The sequence below is a fragment of the Schistocerca cancellata genome, chromosome 1 (genome assembly GCF_023864275.1).
Source record: "Schistocerca cancellata isolate TAMUIC-IGC-003103 chromosome 1, iqSchCanc2.1, whole genome shotgun sequence".
NCBI lineage: Eukaryota > Metazoa > Arthropoda > Insecta > Orthoptera > Acrididae > Schistocerca > Schistocerca cancellata.
In genome coordinates, this window is record NC_064626.1 from 420,654,992 (window position 1) to 420,674,230 (window position 19,239).

Below are 19,239 nucleotides of genomic sequence, written 5' to 3' on the forward strand. Positions count from 1 at the left end.
AAAGTATTTGTGTGGAGTGAAGCCATGTATGAAAGTGAAACGTGAACAAAAAACAATTTAGTCGAGAAGAGAATATAAGCTTTTGAAATGTGGTGCTACAGAAGAAAGCTGAAGATTAGATGGGTAGATAATGTAACTAATGAGGAGGTACTGAACAGAACTGGGGAGAAAAGAAATTTGCCGCACAGTCTGACTAGAAGAAGGGACCCACTGATAGGACACATTATGAGACACCAAGGGATCAACAACTCAGCACTGGAGGAAGGTGTGGATGGTAACAATCGTAGAGGCAGACCAAGAGATGAACACAGTAAGCAGATTCAAAAGCATATAAGTTGTAGCGGCTATTTGGTGACGAACAGGCCTGCACAGGAGAGTAGCATGGGGAGCTGCATCAAACTAGTCTTCAGACTGAAGACCACAACGACAACAACAACTGAATCAACACCACTTTCATGGCTCACTGTCTTATGTCATTTGCACCAACATCCACTAGATGCGAAATAGCTGCTGTAACAGAGTTCCAAAACGTGCTATTCTTCCAGACTCATTTCTATATAATCAGCTACAGAATATACTTGCCAGTAAACTTAAACCCGAAAAACCACCCTGGTCAACGCAAAATACGCCTCTTTTATATGCATGCCAAGGATGGAAAGAGGTTTTGCAGAAGTTTCTTCCAGCAAATTCTTGCCTTATTACTGATCCTACTTAGCCTATGGATGGATATGGTCTTCCTTGGAAGACGGAGACAGGTCTGAACTGATTCTGTACAATGCATCGAAGGTGTGGTCTCTGCTTGTATGAAGAAAGGTGCAAAGGTGTCCCAGCATGTGACTGGGGGCCACAGTGCAGACCACACATCGCTTGACTGAATAGTGCTTATCACGAAAATTTGCTGTTGCACTCAGGTAACAGCATACGATAACACCAAGATGTGTGCACTGGTTCAGAGACCTACATATTTAGTTATAAAATTTTCATGTGTGTTTGTTTATATATTTTTACGTACATTTTACGATTTATGTATGAAATACTTATATAAGAATGTAAAATGACCATGGAAGCCACATGAATAATAATAATATGTACCTTATTAATTTTCATGTATAATGATTGGGGCCGATTTAAGGCCCACAAACCGCCGCTTGGTACGCCAAGCTGAGAGAGGCGCCCACAACTGTAAGATTTCAATATACAACTTATCACTATTAGTACGGATACTTGTGACACCAAGATATGTCTTTTGGAGTATTGCTGGGCAGTGAGAGAATTGACAGAGGACATCAAAAGAGTTCAAACAAGGGCTGCTCGCTTTGTATTTTATCGAAATATGGGAGAGAATGTCTCGAATATCATATACAAGTTTGTATGGCAATCATGAAAATAAAGGCGTTTATCGCTGTGGCGAGATCTTTGCACGAAATCTCAATCACCAATTTTCTCCTCCGAATAAGAAAATATTTTATTGACTCCCATCTACATAGGGAGAAATGAGCATCGTAATAAATTGAAAGAAATTATGGCTTCCATGGAAAGTTCATTTTTTCTATGATCCCATTCGAGAGCCGAAAGGTCGAGAAATAGTGTGAAAGTGGTTCTATGAACCGTCTATCAAATCGGAGAGTGGTCATGTTAATGTAGACGTAGAAACACATATTGCTTCGGCAGGGATTCTTTTAACTGCAAACACAGCTTATATGATGCAATGAAATCACACTTGAGAAGGGACTACATTTCATTAAGGACCTATTCAGTTTTTGAAGTCAGGATTTTTTTTCCGGTAGATGGGCAGGTGGGACATGTGTTACTAATATCTTTGGTCCATTTGTTGTATCTCTGCGCCGTGGCTTTTACCCGCAAATTTTTGAAATAAAGAATTTGAAGGGCTGCGTTGGAGATTCATTACATATACTTTTTGTATTGAAGATCTACGTTAAACAAAAATGAATGTCATAAGGACGGATAAAACAAATTCCAGAAATAGGGGATGGCCGTTTCTTCAAAACGTACGGGCACAGACGGGTAAGTATCAACTTCTTCTCATTCAGATTTACTGTTGAAGGTACAATAAGTCATATAAATGCTATTTTTTCCGCAGTTGGTATGATTCCAAGAGGAATACGTTCAGGGGTTACAACAGGTATCTCCAAATGCCAATCTGACGCATTCTTTAAGACACCAGGTTATATTACTTCGGCGTCAGTTTCAAGATCGTCGTCCACAGCTCCGAACGCTGACAGAATAAGTGCTCGCCTTTCTTCGCTAATGGCAAATACTACCCCGCATTCTTCAACGACCACAGATAAAAATCCAAACTCGATTTTGGATAACTTAAATAAATTTGCAAATAAAACTCCGTCGAATAAACAAACGTCTGTGCTCCCCAAGACATCATCATCATCATCATTTCGAAATGCAGCTACCCGTTGGTCGACGTCGGATGATCAGAAAACGCTTGTAAGGTGCGCTAATTTAAATTATATAAATGCTGATATGGATTTGTTCTCTACAGACTCAAAACTTAACTATGTGTAAATCAGGACCAGCACTTCCAGTGGCAGTGGAGGTCAGACGCGCAACAAATCATCGACTTCAAGAACTCCAATGAGGACTCCAATAAGAACACCAAAATCAATGACAACTACAACATCAGAAAGTGACGCTACTTGTATCGTTGGTAAATCACCTTGTTTAATTACATTTCCTTGTTCTACAGTTCACTAGTCAATGGCCATGCTGTTAATGATCATTACATTACTCTTATAAAGATGACTCTTACTGCTGTGTAGAATGCATTGTATAGAGAACACATTTTGCCTGTTATTGCCATAGTTGTCAGTATTACAATTTCCAGCAGAAGTATTGTGATAAGTTGAGTAAATCGGCAGGTCTCTTAGTTTATAATAATGTATATTTGTTAGTGGCACTATATAGTTAGTTATATCTTTTAATTTACTGTTCTTGAATCTTTGTGCATTTGCCCAAAGATTGTTCTACTTAAAGGTATTAAGTGAGTGGGTGATAAATGACCATTAATTATTAAAAACAAAGGAAAAAGTTGTGCTTTATGAACATTGAAAACTTCTTGAGCTAGGCAGTGTTGTTGGTCGTTGTATATTTTTATGTTACTACGGTTTTACCAACCTGTCGAATTTTCCGACTTAGTCAAGATCATAGCATTGTTGTTTACTCATATGAGCATACCAGATTTTGAACCAAACTACTACAATGATGTTTTTAAGTGGAAGAATCATTCCTTGGCCACAGTTTTACTGAATTTTTGGGAAAATCCGCCTACACATACAGCAGAAAATTAATATTGAAAAATGGAAATTTAGAATTTTGAAAAATAATGCAGATCACCATCAGTAGCAATTCATTTTTCTAGTTCATTCTTTTCTCTTTTGCAGGTTGCCTACATAGATGTATTTTGTAGCTAGGAACAATTAATCCATAGAGCATATGGTGCACTTTATTGTAGGTGTAGGTTGTGTTTGAATTTTCTGAGGTTTCTCCCATTGTTGATCTCTGCATCAGCCTGATTACAAGCTGCCATGAACTTTTAGGTTGTGAGGAAGGTACCTCCTGTGAGTGATTAAATTCATTACTTTGTGCATATGCTTCGTAAAGCAGTGATTCATGCATTCAGGCTCCACATTCAGCTTGGGTTACAACAGGTGTGGTATGGGAGGTGTAATATTATTTTGGGCACAAAATGTTTCATGTGTTTGAGCTCTAAATTGAGTACATTTACATCTACATCTATACTCACCACTGTGAGGTGCATGGCAGAGGGTACATCCTTTTGTACCAGCTGTTAGGGTTTTACCAGCTGTTAGGGTTTCTTCCTGTTCCATTCATGTGTGGAGTGCTGGAAGAATGATTGATTGAATGCTTCTTTGTGTGCAGCAATTAAACTAGTGTTATCCTCATGATCCCTATGTAAGTGATACATTGGGGGTTGTAGCATATTCCTAGAGTAATCAGTTAAAGCCAATTCTTGAAACTTTGTTAATAGATGTTCTCAAGATAGTTTACATCTATCTTCAAGAGTTTTCCAATTCAGTTCCTTCAGTATCTCTGTGATACTCTCCCACAGATCAAGCAAACCTGTCACCATTTGTGCTGCCCTTCTCTGTTAGTACTATCAGGTACAGATCCCACACACTTGAAGAATATTCTAGAGCCAGCTGCACAAGTGATTTGTAAGATATCTCCTTTGCAAACTGATTGCTCTTCCCCAGTATACTACCAATAAACCGAAGTGTACCACCTGTAATACCCAAGACTGAGCCTGTGTGATCACCACATTTCATATCCTTATAAAGTGTTGCATCATGGTATTTGTATGAGTTGGTCGATTCCAATAGTAACTCATTGTTATTATAGTCACAGGTACTAAGTTCTTTTTTCTTTTTCTTTTTTTTTTAAGTGCAAAATTTTACATTTCTGAACATTTAAAGAAAATTGCCAATCTCTGCATCACTTTGAAATCTTATCAAGATCTGACAGAATATTTATGCAGCTTCTTTCAGGTAGTACTTCATTATAGATAACTGCATTATTTGCAAAAACCCTGATTTCACTGTTAATATTGTCTGCAAGATCATTAATATACAACATGGACAGCAAAGGTCCCAACACACTTTCCTGGGGCATGCCCAATCATCCTTATACATCTGATGATGACTCTCCATCCAAGATAATGTGCTGCATCCTCCTTATAAAAAAGTTCTCAATCTGGTCACAAATTTCACTTGATACCCCATATGACTGAACTTTTGATAAGAAGTGAAGGTGTGGTACTGAGTCAAATGCTTTACAAAAATCAATAAATAGTGCATGTACCTGATTGCCTTGATCCAAAGCTTTCAGTATGTCATGTGAGAAAAGTGCTGTTTGGGTTTCACATTACTGATGTTTTTGAAGTCATTGCCATGTGGTATTGTGGAGGTTATGCTGTTCAAAATATCTCATTATGTTTGAGCTCAGAATATGTGCTAAGATTCTATAGGAAATTGATGTCAAGGATACTGGACTGTAAGGGACTGCTGCTTGTGAATTAAATAGAGATTTTTGACAAAGTAGATTCCATACCTCAGAAATGGTGCTGTGCATTGGCATGGCAAGAAGATATTTGGAAATCATGTCAACCACTATAAGGCACATGAAACGCAAAATAGAGGGCGTGCAAAAGTGGCATGCAATTACTGCCAATGCCTCATTAGGATTGTTCAATGGGGGGAAAGCATATGAGGTGTAAGTGCATGTTGCTGGGTAGTCTTGACAGGAGTAGGCCAACATCTTGTCATTTTTAGCAAGTCTTGGCTAATAGACATGGTACTGGGCCAATAATGCAAATAGCAGGTGCTTATGTCACTAAGGATGCTGTCAATCTGAGAACTGAATCAAGCTACAGAAAAATCATAATTGCAATCCTGAGACCTGACAAACTTAACTTTATTTTTCTTTTACAGCTGATTCGACTTTGTTGGCTATATTAGGGATAAAATGAATGTAGTAATTAATGTCACTCCATATACTGAGTACTTGTTTGGAGAAAATGACATTTTTATAAATCTCATTTAACACCTGCCTCTTTTGAAGCAATGGATACAAAGTCACAGATTTTGTGTGTAGTTCTGGTAAGTGCTTTTGTTTATCATCTCCTTCTGTGGATTAGGTGTCAAAATCACCTTTCCAGTCTCTATCATCTGTCCATCTTTTGTGATGTCTGCCTAGTTCTCTCTTTCTGTTTGGGTCGACAAGTCCTTATCTTTTTTGGCAATCTGTTTGCCGTCATTCTCTCAGCATATCCTTCAATTTCATTTTATCCTCTTGTATCTTGTCATTAACTGAAAAGATTTTTAAAACTGATCTTATTCTTTCATTCCTTATTTTATCCATTTTATTACAGCCTCTTACATATCTTATGAACTTCATCTCTGCTGCTTGTATACCCAATTTTTCTTTTTTTTCTATTCCCATGATTCAGAGCCGTATGCAAGAGTAGACACATTCATAACTTGATAGAATTTCATTTGTGTTTCTTCCAGTTGTTCCTCAGATGCCTTGATGTTTATTAACCTTCTTCTCAATGTATTTGTAATAGTTAAAACTAATGTCACATAAGATAACTGAAGTGGGATACCTCTTCTAAAATTTTCTCATTTGTTATTATTTTCTTATCACAACATCACCAATATCATCAGTACAAAAAGCAACTAGTGGAAGTTATTTCTCTAGGAACCACTGTAAACTTGCTGTTGTGTTATTAATTTCTAAAGGTAAGCACTTGAAACAGTACAGCATGAATGCTGTGTAAATCATGAGCAGCTGTTTAGTTTGGTAAGAAGCAGAGATTGCAGGTGTGAATTGTACAAACGGTTTCTGACAAATACGAGGTGAAATCAAAAGTAATTGACTTTTGCAATTTCTCACCATAGGGCTTGGTAACACCGCTAGTATACAGGGCTGAGGTATTGTCATATGCAACAATTCCATGCAACATGTCACTCTTATTCCGCGTGAGTTGTTGTATTATAATAGACTATCAAACACGGCAGCTCCATTGTCGATCTGCACGAAGGAGGAAATGAGGGCAGTGATTTGCCTTTTTTTTGTGGAAGATGTTAAACCCGTGGGAATTATTCATTGAATGCAAGCACGGTGTGGTGATGGTTGTTTATCACAAAGCAAAATCTGTGAATGTTTAGAGCACTTCAAACAGGGAAGAACTTCTCTATGTCACTAAGAAAAATGAGGCAGGCCATCAATGTCAACAACTGACGACACTTTGGAAGTCATTGAGGTTATGGTGATGGAAAACAGATGAATCACAGTGGGCAAAATCACCAACATTTTACTTATCAGTCATTGTTCAGCATATTCCATCTTACACTACAGGCTAGATTTTTGGAAAGCACTTGCAGCATGGGTACCAAAAGAATTGTCAGCATAGCGTAAGACACAAAGGATGGACATCTCTCATAAACATTTGGCCCATTATCATCACGAGGGAGATGGATTTTTACTGCAAACCATTACTGCAGATGAAACTTGGGTGCATCATCACGAACCAGAAAGTAAGGCTATGGGCATGGTTTGGAAACACTCATCATTACCAGAAGTTAAAAAATTTAAATGGCACCCATTAGCTAGTAAGATTATGCTAAGGCTATTGTGGGACATGAAGGGTGTGGTAGCCGTTTATTTCATCCCAAGAGCCAAAACTGTGAACAGTGAGAAATATTGTGTTGTGTTGTGAACTGAAACCTGCAATCAGATGCAAATGTCATGGAAAACTGCAAAAAGATATAATACTGCAGCAAGGTAATGCTCAGCCACATTCTGCCAAACAGACAGCCGAAACAATAAAGGAGTTGAGATTCGAATTGCTGGAACACCTGCTGTACCATCCAGACCTGGATCCAAGCAAATTCAATATGTTTGGACCATTGAAATAAGCTCTCAGGGAAAGAAGAAGATCTGCAACCAATGCAGAAGTCATTGATGCATTGCAAAATTGGTTACAGGTGCAACCAAAAAACGTTTTTCCCGACAGATTCAGAAAACTTGTGAAACATTGGACGAAGTGCATTGAAGTGTAGGGAGGTTACATAGAACAATAATATATGCTCCAGTTTTCTTTCATTAGAATAAATATTCCTTTTCTCAAAAATCTCTTTACTTTTTTACTTCCCCTCGTACTTTTTGCACTACTTTCAAAGGAACAAATCCTTTCAGTGGGGTGAAAGATAGAAATCCACTACTGACAGAGAATTTATAATAGCCTTGAAGTTACAACATAAACAGTTTCCCATTATTTTTATGTGTGACTGCTAATAGCAGGACACATTAATTTACAGAAAACTGCTCTGCCACCACTAGAACTATCAGGCTGTCTAATTCATCTTTAAATTTGCTCTGGAGAGAATGAGGAAAAGGCTAAAAAAATACTTGCAATGTGATGGATGGAAGTGAAGCAATGTGAGTTTCAGACTATGATACAATAATGTATGTACATAGGATTCCACTGCTGGTGTTAATTTCAATAAAATCCATGTGGGTTTTAGGCTGCACCATTTTGTAGCACTAAAAACAACTATAAAATAAAAGCAACTTCGTGTGACGACATGGAGAATAACAATGATGTAAGTTAGCAGCCTACATGAAAACTTACAGTTCCCACTGGAAACAGAGAGTAATGGCACTGTTTCTTTATTGAATGTAGAAGTATGCAAAACATTTAGTGGCAAACCAGGATGTAAAATGTTTCACGCAAAGTTGCACCATTGTCCAGCACAAAAAAATGATGTGTTGTGTACACCGACAGTGTGGGCTCACCATAGGAGCACTGTTGATAACCGTCCTTGTGAACCAAACAAGCTGCACAATGTTCTATGCAAATGGATATGGTTGTAAAGACATAAAATGTGCTATGAGACACAGTGAAGACTAGGTAGATAATGAAACTGAAGAACATCCCATTGCTGCTTGCTTACTTTATATGAGAGGTACAACAAAGGAATGTTTCCTATGCTTCAGAGTGACCTTAGAATCTATTGAGACCCACAATTGATTTCATAGATGCTCTCCACATCACAGGTTTTTATGAACTGCAGTGTGAATTTATTGATGTCTATGTTGGCATAACCGGGAAACTGATTAATAGTTTCTTTCTGGAGCAAAAATAGTATGTACAACTTAGGCAACACAGCAAAGCAGTAATAGCCAAATATCACCTGGATTGTGACCAATCTATCGGTTTTCAGAAAGTCCATAAGCTTGCTCAGTAGTAATGGACACAAAAACATATAAACTAAAGCAATTGAATAATGACAGTACAATGAAGAGGGTTGATTGCTACTCACCATATGAAGGAGACGTTGATTCACAGACAGAGACAACAAAATGATTGCTATACATTTAAGCTTTCAGCCAAAAACCTCTTTTCTGAGGTAGGAAACACATTCACACAAGCACAACTCATACTTGCATGAGCACTCTGGTTGCTGTGTGTGGCCAGACATAGTCTGCAACTTAACTTCTCCATATGGTGAATAGCAATCTATCTTTTTCATAATGTTGTCGAAACATAAAACAAGAGAGCTACAGTAATGGTATGGAGGATGGCTGCAAGCTACCAACATTCTAGCCACCAATGGTTACAGTCCAGTGGGTCGTATGCGTTTGTTGTCCAATGGCTTTGCAAGACCTGAATTCAACACCATAAACAAGCATTCCTCCATTGCAGCATCAGTGTCTTGCTTCAAGAAGTCTCTGTCCCTGGGTATAAGCTCCTGATTTGCTGTTATATGCTAATCATCTGCTGCAGTAGCACAGGCAGTTGCCTTCCATACATCCACCTATCCACAGGCATCTTAACTTTGGACTATCCGTTGATGTTCAAGAATGATGATGTGGGTTGTTGTATTACAAATGAAATGAGTTGGTACAAAAGAAAGACACTTGCCAGACTGAGCAGTTTCATTGCTTTGAACAAGACTGCTGCAAAGACAGATGTATTTGTTGTATAGTTATTTTTAGTGTTATAGTGTGAAATAGCCTAATACCCAAAAGGATGCTATTGAAAATGAGGTCCTACCTAAACCTAGCACTGTGTGAATATCTAGACTCATCTTCTACTTCTGGAAATCGGAGGGCAATATTTGGCATATAAACTTCAAAAGGAAACCAATTCCAAGATATTCTGAACACTTGATGAGACTGTTGTTTCAAATATTACTTATGGTACCAAGAACTCTTCCTATAAGACATCTGTACATTAAAACTTCATTTAATAGGATCTTGCTCTCTTCTACAGCTTCCTAATTTGTGCTGTAAGGCTGTTAGTGTAGGTGATCCAAACCAAATAAATGTTTTCCCAGATTACCAATGACTGATGAACCGGTATTGACTTGGAAGTTATAGTCACTGATACAATTCGGGAGCTATTGAAGGCTTCAATGAAGAGCTAGATGCAAGATTCTGTATTACACCTAAACCAAGGAATTCTTTTGAGCTTAATGCCAACATTTGCAGTGATTATGGCCAGTCCCTTAGCAACATTGCCATTACGACCACTTATATGAACTGATAAATGTGAGTAAATAAGCTACTCACCGTATAGTAGAGACTGAGTTGGAGATAAGCACAACAAAAAGACTCACAATTATAGCTTTCGGCCATTAAGGCCTTTGTCAACAGTAGACACACACACACACACACACACACACACACACACACACACACACACACACCATTACACACATGACTGCAGTCTCAGGCAACTGAAACCACACTGCGAGTAGCAGCACCAGTGCATGATGGGAATGGTGACTGGGTGGAGGTAAGGAGAAGGGTGGGGTGGGGAGGGGAAGGGATAGTATGGTGGGAGAGGCAGACAGTAAAGTGCTGCAGGTTAGATGGAGGGCTGGGGAGAGGGGGCAGGGGAAGTAGGAGAAAAGGAGAGAAATTAAAAGATTGGCTGTTTTGGTGAAATGAGAGCTGTGTAGTGCTGGAATGGGAACAGGGAAGGGGCTGGATGGATGAGGACAGGGACTAACGTAGGTTGAGGCCAGGATGGTTACGGGAACGGAGAATGTATTACAGGGAAAGTTCCCACTTGCGCAATTCAGAAAAGCTGGTGTAGTGGGAAGGATCCATGTGTGTGTATTGTTGACGAAGGTCTTAATGGCCAATAGCTGTAATTGTGAGTCTTTTTGTTATGCCTATATGCGACTCAGCATCTCCGCTATATGGTGAATAGCATCTTTCTTCTCATAATTTGTTACATTCCATCCTGGATTTTTCATTGTTTGAGTAAATAAGCCCATTAGTTCATATTTAACAATGTGTCACTGTCAGCAGAAAAATGTTGGTGGCAATTTTGGGGGGGGGGGGGGGGGGGTTAATGCCCCATTGATATTGAGGTTATTAGGATTGAACAGATAAGACCTGTGTGAGATTTTCATCCATTTGCCTGTTAAATGTCAAGTCCATAAAAGTTTGATGTTCTCTGAAAACTTATTCCCCTCGTTTAATCTTGATATCTTTCATGGTGGCTGCGACATTTGCTTGTATTTTCATGTATCCATGTTTTTTTTTTTTCTTAATGAGTAGTGGTCTCTCCGTAATTCTCTCCACAGTTTTTATTTCTCTTTTCTATATGCAGACAAACTATTACATCAAAATTTCTATCAATTAACTATCTACTACTAGATATGTGACATTTGTATAGATTATCACACACTCGTTACTGGTATGTTTACTTAAAGTGAATCCTCTGATATGCCATGTACCACAGTTGAAATTCAGGGTGTACATTTCACTTATTATTATGTTCCTCTTACTACTGACATAGAAACATCTGTTTTCACAGATTATGAATCATTTATAATGGCATGATCTAGGTATCTATTTTTTGTCCAGTGGATAGTCTTACAGTGAACCTCCAGTGACTGTTAAAGACTATACCAACATTTTCCTTCTTTTAAGAGTTCATTGCTTATAATGTGTTGCACTTTACTGCTAATTCACTAGGAATGAAGTCTGATAACAAGGTCAGTAAAATCTCATCTAAGCCGGGCAGAAAAATGTATACCATCAGAAGCAGTGTGATGTGGAACAAGACCAATATTACATGCTGTACAGTCAACTAGCTTTGTTTGATTATGGGGAGGGAGAGTGAGAGTGAGAGAGTATAGCATGGTAATTTTCTCACTAACTCAAAAGATGTAACCACACATATAGTGATACAAAATTTTCACAGGTTTCCATCTTGCACCACTTAGGGTGTTAGGCTGATTACCACCAGTGTCCCTAAATTGTAAGTTTGCCTACTTCTTTATCTAAAAACATAATGTCATGGGCAAAAGCTTACGTATAAATGTACGGTATTTGCAGAGAACCAAGGACATTGGTCAACAGCTACAATTTCATAGTGCTAGACACAGAAGCCCCCCATGAACCACGGACCTTGCCGTTGGTGGGGAGGCTTGTGTGCCTCAACGATACAGATAGCCGTAACGTACGTGCAACCACAACGGAGGGGTATCTGTTGAGAGGCCAGAGAAACGTGTGGTTCCTGAAGAGGGGCAGCAGCCTTTTCAGTAGTTGCAGGGGCAACAGTCTGGATGATTTACTGATCTGGCCTTGTAACACTAACCAAAACGGCCTTGCTGTTGTGATACTGCGAACGGCTGAAAGCAAGGGGAAACTACAGCCGTAATTTTTCCCGAGGGCATGCAGCTTTACTGAATGATGAAATGATGATGGCATCCTCTTGGGTAAAATATTCCAGAGATAAAATAGTCCCCCATTCGGATCTCCGGGCGGGGACTACTCAAGAGGACGTCATTATCAGGAGAAAGAAAACTGGCGTTCTACGAATCTGAGCGTGGAATGTCAGATCCCTTAATCGGGCAGGTAGGTTAGAAAATTTAAAAAGGGAAATGGATAGGTTAAAGTTAGATATAGTGGGAATTAGTGAAGTTCGGTAGCAGGAGGAAGAAGACTTCTGGTCTGGTGAATACAGTGTTATAAATACAAAATCAAATAGGGGTAATGCAGGAGTAGGTTTAATAATGAATAAAAAAATAAGAGTGCGGGTAAGCTACTACAAACAGCATAGTGAACGCATTATTGTGGCCAAGATAGACATGAAGCCCACGCCTACTACAGTTGTACAAGTTTATATGCCAACTAGCTCTGCAGATGATGAAGAAATTGATGAAATGTATGATGAGATAAAAGAAATTATTCAGGTAGTGAAGGGAGATGAAAATGTAATAGTCATGGGTGACTGGAATTCAAAAATAAGAAAAGGAAGGCAAGGAAACGTAGTAGGAGAATATGGATTAGGGCTAAGAAATGAAAGAGGAAGCCGCCTGGTATAATTTTGCACAGAGTATAACTTAATCATTGCTAACACTTGGTTCAAGAATCATGAAAGAAAGTTGTATACATGGAAGAACCCTGGAGATACAAAAAGGTTTCAGATAGATTATATAATGGCAAGATGGAGATTTAGGAACCAGTTTTTAAATGGTAAGACATTTCCAGGGGCAGATGTGGACTCTGACCACAATCTATTGGTTATGAACTGTAGATTAAAACTGAAAAAACTGCAAAAAGGTAGGAATGTAAGGACATGAGACATAAACCGAAAGAACCAGAGGTTTTTAAGGAGATGGGACCTGGGTAAACTGAAAGAACCAGAGGTTGTACAGAGTTTCAGGGAGAGCATAAGGGAACAATTGACAGGAATGGGGGAAAGAAATACAGTAGAAGAAGAATGGGTAGCTCTGAGGGATGAAATAGTGAAGGCAGCAGAGGATCAAGTAGGTAAAAAGACAAGGGCTAGTAGAAATCCTTGGGTAACAGAAGAAATATTGAATTTAATTGATGAAAGGAGAAAATATAAAAATGCAGTAAGTGAAGCAGGCAAAAAGGAATACAAACGTCTCAAAAATGACATCGACAGGAAGTGCAAAGTGGCTAAGACCCTACGACTTATCTTAGAAAGTAGATTATGGAAAGGAAAACCTACATTTCTAGCATTTGTAGACTTAGAGAAAACTTTTGACAATGTTGACTGGAATACGCTCTTTCAAATTCTGAAGGTGGCAGGGGTAAAATACAGGGAGCGAAAGGCTATTTACAATTTGTACAGAAACCAGATGGCAGTTATAAGAGTCGAGGGGCATGAAAGGGAAGCAGTGGTTGGGAAGGGAGGGAGACAGGGTTGTAGCCTATCCCTGATGTTATTCAATCTGTATATTGAGCAAGCAGTAAAGGAAACAAAAGAAAAGTTTGGAGTAGGCATTAAAATCCATGGAGAAGAAATAAAAACTTTGAGGTTCGCCGATGACATTGTAATTCTCTGAGACAGCGAAGGACTTCGAAGAGCAGTTGAATGGAATGGACAGTGTCTTGAAAGAAGGGTATAAGATGAACATCAACAAAAGCAAAACGAGGGTAATGGAATGTAGCCGAATTAAGTCGGGTGATGCTGAGGGAATTAGATTAGGAAATGAGACGCTTAAAGTAGTAAATGAGTTTTGCTATTTGGGGAGCAAAATAACTGATGATGGTCGGCGTAGAGAGGATATAAAATGTAGACTGGCAATGGCAAGGAAAGCGTTTCTGAAGAAGAGAAATTTGTTAACATCGAGTATATATTTTAGTGTCAGGAAGTCGTTTCTGAAAGCATTTGTATGGAGTGTAGCCATGTATGAAAGTAAAACATGGATGATAAATAGTTTGGACAAGAAGAGAATAGAAGCTTTTGAAATGTGGTGCTACAGAAGAATGCTGAAGATTAGATGGGTAGATCACATAACTAATGAGGAGGTATTGAATAGAATTGGGGAGAAGAGGAGTTTGTGACACAACTTGACTCGAAGAAGGGATCTGTTGGTAGGACATGTTCTGAGGCATCAAGGGATCACCAATTTAGTACTGGAGCGCAGTGTGGAGGGTAAAAAGTGTAGAGGGAGACCAAGAGATGAATAGACTAAGCAGATTCAGAAGGATGTAGGCTGCAGTAGGTACTGGGAGACGAAGAAGCTTGCACAGGATAGAGTAGCATGGAGAGCTGCATCAAACAAGTCTCAGGACTGAAGACCACAACAACAACAGGCACAGAAGCAGGTTTATAATGTGTTTGTTGCCAGCAGATTAATTACTTGTACATATGTTACAAAATCTCTTTACTATATAGCTTTGAAAAATTTACAGTAGCTTTCAGGTCTCAAAGGTACAAGGGTGTGCTGATAAGCAATGTCTGCAAATGTTTTATGGGAAAAATCTTGAAGCTTTTTAAATGAAACAAACATTATTGACATTTTATATCTTTATTCTTCATGTCTACACATTTGCTGCCCTCGGCCGCTAGAGGACTCTGAATTGTAGCACGTAACATGTAAGTGTGTAATGTAACTATGTTGATGTATGAGAAACAGTGTGTTGTTATTGAGTTTCAAATTCACAGAGTTCATCCACACATGGAACACTATCTCACTCAGTGTGACAGTGCCAGACCACACACAGTCATTGCAACATTGTGACCTCAGGTCCACTGTCATTGATCATCCACCATACAGCTCCAACTTGGCTCCATCCAATTTTCATCTGCTTCCAAAACTTAAAGAACACTTTTGAGGACTTCACTTTGATATTGATGAAGTGGTGCAAGCAGAGGTGTAGTTATGTCTCCATCAAAAATGTCAGAAATTCTACAGTGATTTATCAACAACTTGTCTCTCATTGGGAGAAATGTATTCATCGCCAGGGTGACTATGTTGAGAAACAAATATGGAGACATGAAGAACAAAGACGTAGAATGTTAACAAGATTTGTTTTATTTAAAAAGCTTTAAGAGTTTTCACATAAAAAATTTGTAGGCATTACTTTTCAGTACACTCTTGTACTTTTGACACCTGCAAGTTACTGTGAATGTTTCAAAGCTATATAGTAAAAAGGTTTTGTAACACATGTATTGCTGGCCACGGTGGCCGAGCAGTTCTACGCGCTTCAGTCCGGAACTGCGCGACTGCTATGGTCGCTGGTTCGAATCCTGCTTCAGGCATGGATGTGTGTGGTGTCCTTAGGTTAGTTAGGTTTAAGTAGTTCTAAGTTCTAGGGGACTGATGACTTCAGATGTTAAGTCCCATAGTGCTCAGAGCCATTTGAACCATAACACATGTATTAGTAATTAATCTGTTGGCAACAAGCAATTACAATCCTGCTTCTGTGCCTAGTACTATGAAGTTCTACCTATTGACTAATATCTGTGGTTGTCTGCAAATATTGTACATTTTTACAAGCTTTTGGCCATGGCATTATGTTGTTTGTTAAAGAAGGAGGCAAACACACCGTTTAGGGAACCTGCAAGTGATTAGCCTAAGGTCCTAAGTGATGCCTGTAGCTAATGATTTCTTTTAAATCAAATGATAACACTGTAAAATGGAATCAGTATACCGGTGCTTATAATCTGCCCAACAACTGAATGTGATTTGCACTTAAATTTACCTCTTACTGCAATGACATACACCCATAAATGCTAGAAAATTGTATATTCCTATACACTGGCTGTCATCTGATATAAATGGACAAGGAATGCAGCAAAAATGAATGAATTATTTATTCTATCAAAATGATCAAAATTATTATAAAAATGTCATAAATAAATATCATGTGGGGACTTCTCAAATAAACTTGACATTCTTATGTCAGTGTTTTCATTCTTTAATAACATGTATATAACTCACAATGAAATCAAATTCTAGATTAACTGTGAGTACACACTCAAACCACAAGATTTAAATATAAATTCTACAAAAACAGGAGCCGTTTTCTAAGTGACAGTTTGTCTTCCCTGTGGTTTCTCTAAATCATTTATTGCAAACATCAAGATAGCGCCTTTGAAAAGGATCCTGCCACTTTCTTTCCACTTTCTTGTCCAATTCGAGATTATGCTTCATCTCTAATGGTTTCACTCAAAGTATACCATAGATATAAACAACAGTTACATAGTATAACTAAAAAGGCAGGAAAAATTTGTAGGTGGCAGTTTGTCATTTTATTGCATTAGATGTTTCACTGCAGGCATTTAAGAATAAACAGAATAAGCTAAAAAGTTCTCAGAGTGTTAGTAGTTTACTGGTCTGGTTTCCAGCTCCACAAAAGTTGAATGCCTGCCGGAGGAAATGGACTTACATGACCATTAGAATTTGCTGCAGTGCTGGGCTCCTGGCATGAGTGCACTACGCTTCTAGTCACACAAATAAGCTGATGAATAGGCTGTTATAAATGTGGCCACCCAGCGAACACTCAGTCAGTTCTGTACTTATGTCTGATATTGTCAATTATTATCATCACTGTACTATGGACTATTCAGTGACAACCTCGCTCGCATTTAGTTTTTCCTTCTGTTCACGATTTGGATTGTCTCTCTCTTTGCTCTTCACCTGCTGATGCCATTGTGACGAAGGTTTCTGCTTTGCACTTCATTGTCTACAGTCGTTGCTTTGGTCTCGTCCTTGTCTGTGCCCTGACCATAGACAGTCATCTGTGTTTAGCCTTCCGTTCCCTTCCGTAGCAGCCCTTCTGCCTTGTGGCCGCAGGTGATGGGCTCCTCCTGGGCTTTGACGGGTGCGCTGGTATCTGGCTACATGAGGATACAGCAACTGTAGCAGTTTTTAACATGTGTTTTATGCTAATGTTTTAACTGACCAGTTCTCGTGTGAATTTTAAAATTTTCCCGGCGAATTGACTGTTCAAACAAATTTCGGGCTTGCAGCCGGTCGTCGTTCAATACTTCGCATGATATTTCAACTGGGCACCTGCCAGTCATCTTCAGGTGAGTCTGCGATGGCTCACCTGAAGATGACTGGCAGGTGCCCAGTTGAAATATCGTGCGAAGTATTGAACGACGACTGGCTGCAAGCCCGAAATTTGTTTGAACAACTGACCAGTTCTCCTTTATACTGAGATTCATTTATCACAATCCAGAAGGAAGTGAATGAAGGGGCCTGGTTGTTTGATATAACTTAATTCACAAATAATAGAAATTATTGCTATACTTTTCAGCAGAGTCTGACCTGAAAATGTGGTTTGATTATGAATGGAAACAACAGTGAAGGTTGCCATGAAGTCATGTAAACATCACACTCCTGTAGGAAGCCATTAAAAGGCTCTTGACCAGATTATTTAACTAGCTCACAGTGTGAGTACTGAAATCTAGGAAACTTATTAGTTGTTTTTGAAAATACTTGATTCTACAGCTGACAGCCTAGTTCCATTGAGAATGATAATGCAGAATACTTAAATATGAAGCCACTATATGAAAGACGTTTTCTTCAGTAGAAAATGCATTGTTACTTTTTTATTTTCTTGAGGATCCCACCCCCCCCCCCCCTCTCCCCCCCATTCGCCCCTCCATCCTCCCAAAGTAGTTTTATGTGAATGACTTCCAGTTTTGCTATGATGTATTGTTCACAGCACTGTTCTTACGCAGTCTTCTGTCTATGATTTCCTTGATGGGTATGATCCAAGGTACCCCTTATTTTTTAACCATGTCATTAAAATTCCAACAATATATGTAGCTCTTAATGTGTATGACAGCACTCATGGTTAGTCAAGATAGAAATTGTTGCTGAACAGATGCACCTAGATAAATATAAACAGTATCACATTACTATAGGCCTGATCTGATTAAAGGGGGAGTTTCTATGTATAGAACAAAGCTGAATTGAGTCATAGGCCATAAAACCCTAGTGAGTACTGCACTGAACACTTCTTTAAGTGCTATATTTCAGCAGTATAAGTAGAAACAAACATAGTAGTTGTTCTGAAGTGTACAGACCATAAATGGGAAATGTTTTAAACTTTCAGAGTATTTAAACTTAACGTAAATAATTGTCCACTGATTGTATACAGTGATTTCAATGTTGATTACATCCAAACAGTTCTGGACAAAGGCACCTGGAATCACTGATGTCTCTAATTTTGCTCTGGTACTTGCAATAACATTTCCAACAAGAATAGGGCATAGTGCCATAACAATTGATAATTTATTTCTAAATCCAACTATATTTCATGAAACAGATGGGAGTCTCATAATATATCATTTTCTGACCATTATGATCAAGTGGCAGAAATTAAATTTACAAAAAATCAGGTTTAAACTCAGAAGGGAAAAGTAAGATTTCACAGCATTGTAAATACTGCCTCAGATACACTATTCAAGAAGAATTTATTTAATGAAAAATGGGAAGAAGTTTACCAAAGACACACAATAGATGCAAAATTTATTTCTCTCCTAGAAGTTTTCTTACATTAATATGAATCCAGTTTTTCTTCACAATGGCACGGGCACAATTATATTGGCAGGTGAGAGAAAGGGAAGCTAACATCTGAGATTAAAATGTCGTGTGTTAGGAGGAAAGTGCTTAATTTATAGCAGGTGAATAACTTTAATCAAGACTTACAAATTCACTACAATCTGTCATGTAAAAATCTTCAATGCGTCAACAAAAAGAAAAAAAAATGTACTACACACAAAAATTCATGATTCCAATAACAAAGTAAGGACAGTTTGGATCATTATTGGACATGAAGTAAAGAAATCTGATGAAGCAATTGCTACTCAACTTCCTGAAGCCAGTAGCTGTGAGACAGATGATATTAAATTCAATTTATGGGCCACTAAATTCCTAAAAGTAGCTAAGA

The 19,239-nt window shown here is 38.5% G+C and overlaps 1 protein-coding gene across 1 annotated transcript in view; it reads left to right on the forward strand.

Annotated features, from left to right (window-relative positions):
* Positions 1 to 1,889: 1,889 nt before the first annotated feature.
* The window catches only part of LOC126175988 (mutS protein homolog 4-like), a 256,389-nt gene continuing 239,039 nt past the window's right edge, over positions 1,890 to 19,239 (forward strand). Inside the window, exons 1-3 of the mRNA XM_049923100.1 lie at positions 1,890 to 2,025; positions 2,102 to 2,465; positions 2,544 to 2,680. Coding sequence (XP_049779057.1) covers positions 1,947 to 2,025; positions 2,102 to 2,465; positions 2,544 to 2,680 — 580 coding nt within the window. The 5' untranslated portion in view covers positions 1,890 to 1,946. The remainder of the gene's footprint in view (positions 2,026 to 2,101; positions 2,466 to 2,543; positions 2,681 to 19,239) is intronic.